General features: G+C 40.5%; 1 protein-coding gene across 1 annotated transcript; it reads left to right on the forward strand.

Annotated features, from left to right (window-relative positions):
• The first annotated feature begins 5,424 nt into the window (after positions 1 to 5,424).
• On the forward strand, positions 5,425 to 8,403 carry LOC123519462. Its single transcript, XM_045280772.1, has 4 exons — positions 5,425 to 6,088; positions 6,689 to 6,876; positions 7,279 to 7,419; positions 7,681 to 8,403. Exons 1-4 carry the CDS (start codon positions 5,632 to 5,634, stop codon positions 7,840 to 7,842), a joined length of 948 nt encoding a protein of 315 aa, XP_045136707.1. The 5' UTR covers positions 5,425 to 5,631; the 3' UTR covers positions 7,843 to 8,403.
• Positions 8,404 to 8,680: the final 277 nt, after the last annotated feature.

The following is an 8,680-nucleotide window of genomic DNA, read 5'->3' on the forward strand; positions in this document are numbered from 1 at the left end:
CCTTCAAATCATTATCTTCAACTCCCTTCTATCCATCATTCACTACTATCCATTAACTTCTCTTCCTTCATTCACTCGAACATTATTCATTGCTGTCCTTCATTCACTTCATTCATTCATTATCTGGGCTCTCTATAGTTGAAGGTCACAAGAGACACCGGTTCTCCCTGTTCTCCTTCTAATCAATATAATCAGGACTTTCATTATCTTCCACTGATAAGGCCAACAGATCCTCTCTCTCTCTCTCTCTCTCTCTCTCTCTCTCTCTCTCTCTCTCTCTCTCTCTCTCTCTCTCTCTCTTATCGCTAGAAACCTCTCAAACGCATCATTGTTCTGTAGTGTCACTGTCATCACCATTACCTTCACCCATACATTACATCATAATAGTGAAGGTGGTGGCTGAGAGAGAGAGAGAGAGAGAGAGAGAGAGAGAGAGAGAGAGAGAGAGAGAGAGAGAGAGAGAGAGAGAGAGAGAGAGAGAGAGAGAGAGAGAGAGAGAGAGAGAGAGAGAGACTAACAAATAATCTTCAAAAACACAATACTGCGTCTACTTTGGTATTAGTTAAAGATTGTGTACTTCAATATTGCTGGCACCATTACCTCACTCTTCTCTATCTAAGTCAATGCCTTGTCAAGATACCAGATGAAAAAAGTGTGATATCTACAATTTCAGGCTCCCTTCACGTGTATGATGAGTTGCAAGACAGGAGAAGTCAAAAAGATATGCAATTTAGGTATATAGATGTAATTATCATCAACCCCTTCAGTACCTTGATGCATTTCCATATTCATTCTCCTTACTCTTTGGTGATTCTATACAGCTTCAGAAACTTATGTGGGAGTTATAATAGTGAAAACTCTGCTCATCAATCTTCTGACCTCCAGCGATCCTTCCTAATGTAAATAAAACTGTCTAATCATACCCAAAACTCATGGTAAAAATGTATCCCAGTACTGAAGAGGTTAATACACAAAGAAAAGAAAAGAAAAGAAAAAAGAAAACATCTCCATCTTGTACTTAATTCACCAAAATTCACCAAGATAACTATAAATTATAAACAAAAATGTGTAGTGTTACAAATTTAGAAGCAAGATAGAAATAAATCAATAGACATATCATCTTAAAACTTAATTCACGTTGAGGCCGTGATAAAGATGAATTGCTAATCTGACACCCACATCCTTCTCTACCCTTTCCTTTTTCTTTCTTTTTTTTATGTAAGAGAAAAGTTTAGCAAAGGACAACAGAAAGAGTGAAACAAAGAGACCCATTTAGTATCCTATCATCTTTTTTTTTTTTTTTTAATACCATGTGGGCTTTTCAAGGGAATTTCTGGGCTAAAGGGGATACTTTTTGGGGTACCTCCTATCTCAAAGCCCATCCACTAGGAAACCATTGCCCCGAGTGAGGAAGCCCAACGTACACTTGGACCGTGGACAGGATTCGAACCCGTGCGCTTGGAGACCACAAAGCATACATGGTTCCACTGTACCACGGCGGCCTCTGTAACCCATCAATCACACCTCCACACCTCACAGCACTCAGTAACTCTCCCCATTCAAACACTGCCACCAAATAAGTAACAAACCAACAAACAGACAAAACAAGAAGCATATGATTAAAACATTTAAAACACAATCATTGCTCCCTCACACACTGCAAAATCCACCACAACATCCCACATTCACAAGATGCAACACATGAACAGCAACTCCAAGGAAAAGAGAGGTTAGGTTATGTTAGGTTAGGCAATACACCTATCACTCCCTCACACACTGCCAGCAAAACTCACCAACAACTCCCAAAATTCACAAGAAACAACACACGCACAGTAACTCCAAGGTAAAGAAAGACGTAAAACCAAAACACACTCCGAGGAAAAGGAAGGTTAGGTTAGGTTAGGCACTTAATACACCCATCGCTTCCTCATACACTCTATTGTCAACATTCACACTCTGATACGTCACGAAGTTCGGTTAGGTTAGGTTACACTTAAATACCCTCATTGCTTCCCTCACACACTTTTGTCAACATTCACCCTTTGGTACATAATGAGGTTAGGTTAAGTTAGGCTACAGTTAGGCTCTTAACACAACCATCGCTCCCTACAAACTCTTGCCGACACTCACTCTTTGGTATGTGATGGGGTTCAGTTAGGTAAGGTTAGGTTAGGTTAGGCACTCATTCTCACACACTATTGCCAACACTCACGAGGTTCAGTTCGGTTAGTTTAGGTTAGGCACTTAATACACCCATCACTTCCTACCAGACTCTCATAAACCCTCACCCTTTGGTATGTGACGAGGTTAGGTTAGACACTCACTACACCCGTCGCTCCCCACCAAACTCTCGTAACTCTCACCCTTTGTTATGTGACAAGAATACGTTGGGTTAGGTTAGGCACTTAATACAACCGTCGCTCCCCAACAAACTCTTGTAAACCCTCACTCTTTGGTGTGTGACGAGGTTAAGTTAGACACTCACTACACCCATTATTCCTCAACACATTCCATAATCCCTCAATCTTTGGTGTGTGACGAGGTTAGGTTAGGTAAGACATTCCATACAACCACCACTCCCCAACACATTCTGGGCAACACTCACCCTCTGGTGCGTGACGAGTCATCTACCCTCCGTCGCCGCCTTTCCCGGTCACGGTCTCTGGATCGGCTACGGCTCCGGTCTGTACTGGATCGGTGGCGCCTTGAGCGAGGCATCTGTGGGGGTAAAATGTTAGACTGCAATATTAACCTGTTACATGGCATATTAAGCTGCTACATGGTAAATTAAGTTGCTAGTTAGCAACATTAAGCTGCTACGGGCAAAAAATAATCTACCTACTTGAGGGGGAAAAAAAAAACTTGCTAGATGGCAAAGTTAACTTCCTGAAATGCCCAGACTATGGTCTGACCTGTGGTGGAATACAGTCCACCTGCTTGTATCAGCTTATACCTAAATGAAACACACAAATCAGTCCTTTATTCTGCCAAACTCTTAACCGACACTACCCTGAACAGATTAGCATACCTGTACACTCTGCCTGTATTAGACTTTCACAGGTAACTTTAGATAATATTGAAATAACAGCGTTTTCATTTTAAGGCTAGTTAAATTAGATTAGGTTTGGTTAGGTTAGGTTACATTGGATTTGTTAATGCACTTCAAGAATTCACTGCTAATCACTTCCTTGTGTACATTATGATTAAGATAAACCACATTATCAAACCTGAGTGACCCTGATATTTACCAGACAATAACTCAACTTGTGTCACTATTTGGAGCAACAATGAGCCAGCCAGCCAGGTGAGTCTTAACAGTTTTATTCAACTTGTACATAAACTTGCCTGGGTACCAAAGCCTAGGCATCTAGAAACACAAACTAACACCTACTGAAGTTTTTTGTGAGTTACAGAGCTACAGGCGAGGCTGGGGCACACCAGCAGCACACCAGAATAACATTACAGCATGCCCTATATCCCCTACTGTAACCTAAACAAGATGAACTGAACCTAACCTAGCCAAACAATAGCTGTTCGTGATCCAACCTGGCGGGAATCAGGTATGTGGACAGCCAGGGCACAACACACCAACCTAACCTAGCATTTTATCCTCTCACTGCTTTGCCTAACCTTATGAAACACTTTACCCTAATACAACGTAACCTCACTAGACCCTAGCTACCCCTGACTTTTCCAGGAAGCAGGGAGCATGTGGTCAGGAAGCACACGAGCATAACAGCATAGCACTTTCTTCCCCCTCCACAGCATTCTTCCCTAACCTCATAAAGTAATCGAACCAAAGCAAGCCTAACCTAACCCTGGCCACCCCTGACCCAACACGGCGGCAGAGACACAGAGGCGAGGCACGTGGCGAAGAACAACGAGTAACTACCACCTAGGCGTCATTTTGTGGAAACTTTCATAAACAAAACATGGTCGGCCATAACAGCCATGGAGGAAGAAGACATCGATCCGGAATACGCCACATTTCCCTAAAAAACTCAATTATTAGACCCCCTACAAAGCCACCCGAGCCTTCCCCAAACCCAGCACGGTATATACTCACATTCTGTACTCTATATATATGAAGCTTTTCCCAAATAAACTCCAGACTGAAGGCGGACTCCCAGCTCAGTGACAACAAGCAGGCAGAGCTAGGCAGGATGAGACCCGCACTGTGATTGGCTGCCGCTCACTACGTCACGGCGGGACATGAACTAACCCTCCCCATTGGTCCACTGCCACGGGTCCCTCTAGCTTCATGTTGACCAATTTTCACCCCTATAGCTTCCTTCGCATCCCTCGCACGCTGTAAGGAACATGTGCTCCTGAATTTCGATACTGCGACTGGGTCACTGGGAGGAGGGAAGGGAGATGCATGGCTGGAGAGAGGGAGATATTGCAGAGAGACGGAGATACTATGAAGCGGGAGATAGTTTTGAAATGAGAAAGTGGAGAGACAATTATGGATGTATTGAGGGAATTTTCATATCGAGAGTGGGTCAGTGGAGGAAGTAAGAGGAGGTGGAGAGATGTATGGATGGAGAGACGGATATATATAAAGAGAGAGAGAGAGAAAGCAAAAAAAATAAAAACTAATTTAGAATACTAGATCCATGCACATAAAACTGACACCAGTTGACAAAAGAAACCGTCTACAACCCATTTTTATATTCAATTTACAAGAGATGAGAGAAATGAACCTTTAACTGCCTTTATGGACAAATGTGGATCTTTAATTTGAATACTAGCTTCTTGCCTACAGCTGTTCCGGGTAATAATCTACGTATCTATGAGTTTTTTAAAGGCACAAATATTCTCTTATTTCATCTACACACCATATACGCTTCCGGAGAAGAAGGCAAAAATAGCTAAATATATTAATAAATGCGGTTTTTTTTTTTTTTTTTTATTTGAGTTGTTATTTACCGCTGTTTCTAACTATAGTCAAAGCATTTATGAGTTTTTGAAGGTGTGAATATTTTCCCATTTCATCTACGCACTACATATTGCTCTTCCGGGGACAAGGTTCAATGTTAACGACAGGAAAGGCAAAAATAGTTATATAAGACGCTCTGCCAAATATTTACACAACTTGGACAGTCTCGGTACAGGGATGGCGACAGTGAACCATATGACCTTAGTAATAAATAACCCTTTTAAAACTTGATGCTAGAGGACAAAGGAGTCAATTGAGTTTATATTGATCTTTTATAGTTTGTGTCATAATTATTTGAAGTTTGAATATGGCAAAACACTAGTAGGCTTATTTTAGAAAAGCATTATTTTTGTGTATTTTACCGAGAAGAAAGGGAATGATACGCAAAGAAAATACATTAGAAGGAAAGAAGGAGTGTAAAACTATGATATCATGAAGACAGAACAAGGAAAACCTCAAAATAAATGAGAAAATCAGACATAAGAACACGGAGAAAGAAAAGGGAATTCAAAGTGGTGGTCGTGAAGATACAAGAATATTTTGGTGTCGATTAGTTAAAAGGATTTATGAGTTTCCCCTTATTGACTTGACGGGAAATGCTGGTAGATAACTTGGAAGCAATCACAAGGCACCTATAACACCAGGAGAAGTTGTAGTAGAGTTGTGACTACGAGAGAGAAGATAAATAAGAAATGGCTACAGTTACAAGTGGGCTCCTAAGACGAGTGAGGCACCAGATGGCAAGAATTTACCTTTTCCTGCCTTCATCCTCCTCCTCCACCTCCTACCAGTGTTTCTTTCATCCTAAATCTTTCCACTCCTTATCTTCCTTTTATCTGTCTCTCCATCCTAAACCGTCCTTGCACTTCTCCACCTCCCAATGTTTCCACTCAAAATATTCCTTTCACTCATCCTCCTCATATCCATCCACCCATCCACTTTCCTTCCACTTACTGTCATCTCATCAACCATGTCCACTCACTTTAGCTTCCCTGTCTCCCTCCTCTCCCTCCTCCCTCCACGCAGCTCCCTTCAGCACCTCTCCACTCTGCCTCAAGACCCGTATGAAGGTGGAGGGAGCACCGCCGGAGGGGAAGAAGAAGCAGCGTCCGGATAAATCAGAATTAGTTACCCTTATTGATGCTGAAGGTGGATTGTGACTCTTGTGTTAATTTTGGCTGTCATTTTTTTTTTTTTCATATATTCATTAGGTTGAATTAGATTTGGGTATATTGGCTTATTGAATACTTAGTTTGTTAATTTCTTTTCTGGGGTGTGTCAGTTTAGGTTAGGTTAGTTTAGGGTGGATTTCATTAGGTTAAGTTAGATAATGTTAGTTTTAATTAAGCTGTATTAGGTTAGGTTAGTTTAGATTAGATTACTAGACGTGTTTACTGGGTTATTTTTCTGTGATGCATAAAAGGACATATTTTTTTCATACACACTTCTGGAAATATAATCCACAACATTCACGCATGAAAAAACTCACATACTTTTCATTTCCACTGAAGAAATATAATCCACAACCTTCACATGTCAGAAAACTCAAATATTTTTCACTTCTGCTGAAGGAATACAATCTATAACTTTCACACATCAAAAAGCTTACATATTTTGATCAGTCCCGCTGAAGAAATATAATTGGCAACATTCACACATCAGAAACCTCACTTATTTTTTCTTTCCCAGTGAAGAAATAAAATGCACAACCTTGAAATGCCAGAAAGCTCACCTCCACACTCTCCCCAGACAAGATATCAGCAGTCACCCTGGAGAATGCAGAACGGCTGGCCAAACGACGCGACCTGAAGCTGGTGAAGGTAAATGACTCAAACCTAAAGGCTGGCAAGAGGGTGTACAAACTGATGACCGGCAAGCAGTACTTTGAGGAGGAGATGAAGGCAAAGGATGAAAAGAAGACCAATGTGGGTGCAAAGGTATGGCAGAGACACCCCACAGAGTATTGAGTCTTAACTATCATGCCACCTTCAGATCAAGTGCTTCATGCTCCATAGGTGGATGTGGCAATAGTAAAGTGAAATGTTATAATCAAAGCAAGAGTAATGAGTGTTTTGAAGTTACTAATGCTCTTTCTACTTTCAGAAATAGCTGAAGTAAAGAGTAGAGATTTTTATGTTCCTAAGAACTCTTATTCCATGATGAGCTCAAGTATAGAGTTATGAGTTTTCTTATGTTCTTAATGGCCTATCTACTTCCAGGATAAGCTCAAGTAAAAAATAGAGTCCTTTTTGTGTTACTAAGGATTATCTGTCCCAGAATATGTTTAATTAAAGAATAATGAATGTTTTAATGCTACTAATGGCTCTTTCTACATACAGGATGAGAAGAACTTGGTCATTGGAGGCAAGATCACACCTCACGACCTGGGAGTCAAGCTTCAGAACATCATCAAGTGGCTGAGCAAAGGCCACCAAATCAAGGTCACCATCATTTCTAAGAAGGCCACCAAGGAGGACATGGTGGGTCTAGGCTTGTCACTCACTCCAGTATCAGAATAGCTGTGTGTATAAGTATTGCCTTTACTTGAGCTCAGACACTGCAATATTTAGTCTAAAAAGACCTCACACCTGACACTCACTGTAGTACTTTTTATTTATAATTTACTTGGCCTTTTTGTATACATTTTGCTGTTCTTGGTCAGTGGCTATCTTACTTAAAAACAAAAAGAATACCAATGAGAGTACATGTAAAGAGTTACTGATACACTCTTACTTTAACAGGAAAGTGTTTTCTCTGCAATTGAGAAGGAAGCCAATAAAGTGAACGCTCGGGTGATGCAGCGACACGAGAAGGGGGACGACATAAGGTTTTACATTGTTCCCCCCAAAGATGAGAGCGCAGCCAACAGAGAGGCAAACACAGATGACCATTTACGCAGTTAAGGTTCTGAGAAGTTCCCCGGTCATGTCGAGGGAAGAGTGCAGTTGTGTAAATTTGAAGTACATAGGCAATAATGTGGAGAGTATGACTAGTTAGGGTTCTAAGGAGTATCCTGGTCATGCCAAGGACAGTAAAATAATGCCTATATACTGAATACTTGTTGAATCATGTGTATTTGAAATACAGGTAATAATGTGTAGAGTGTGGCCATTATTGAGGCAAGCATATTTGACACAGAGGGTTTTGAAGTGCCCTCTCATCATGCTAAGGAAGGAGTACAATACAATAACACTGTCCTATACTGAATATCTATTGACTTGTGTAGTTTGACGCATAGAGCCAATATTATGTGGTATTTAGGGTGTTATGCTGTATTTAAGTTTATTCTGGTGCATTACTTGAAGCTTGGATGAAAAGGATGCAGTATTGGGTCTGGAGAACTAATCACCACCAACAGTTGTATTTAGCTTAATGCTCTGCTGAGTTTTTATCATCCTAATGTAAATTTTTCCCTGTGCTAACCTGTATAAGGTTGAAATATATCTAGTATTGTTTTTTCAAAAGTTATATCATTCTTAATCCTTCACTATAATTTCATTATACTCAAACTTCACTCAGTCCACAGCAAGATTCTTCAGTCATTCATTTCCTTCCTCTTGTAACTCCATCTTTAGCTTTTCATTCATTCTCATTACTTGCTTTTCATTTTCTTGATTCATTCCTTCTTTTATACAGCTATTCTTCCTCTTCCTCATTGTCAAACATTTTTTATACAGTATGATGTCTTCTTGCATTCCTCAGTTTACAGTAACAACAATCTGTTACCTCTTACCTCTGACA

The sequence above is a fragment of the Portunus trituberculatus genome, chromosome 45 (genome assembly GCF_017591435.1).
Source record: "Portunus trituberculatus isolate SZX2019 chromosome 45, ASM1759143v1, whole genome shotgun sequence".
Lineage (NCBI taxonomy): Eukaryota > Metazoa > Arthropoda > Malacostraca > Decapoda > Portunidae > Portunus > Portunus trituberculatus.

What these genes read in the sequence shown, in the direction of transcription:
- LOC123519462 (XM_045280772.1), top strand. Translation starts at nt 5,632, where the DNA reads ATGGCTACAGTTACAAGTGGGCTCCTAAGACGAGTGAGGCACCAGATG. An exon ending in TACCCTTATTGATGCTGAAG is followed by an intron (nt 6,089 to 6,688) that starts GTGGATTGTGAC and finishes CACTCTCCCCAG; the next exon opens with ACAAGATATCAGCAGTCACC. An exon ending in AGGCCACCAAGGAGGACATG is followed by an intron (nt 7,420 to 7,680) that starts GTGGGTCTAGGC and finishes TTACTTTAACAG; the next exon opens with GAAAGTGTTTTCTCTGCAAT.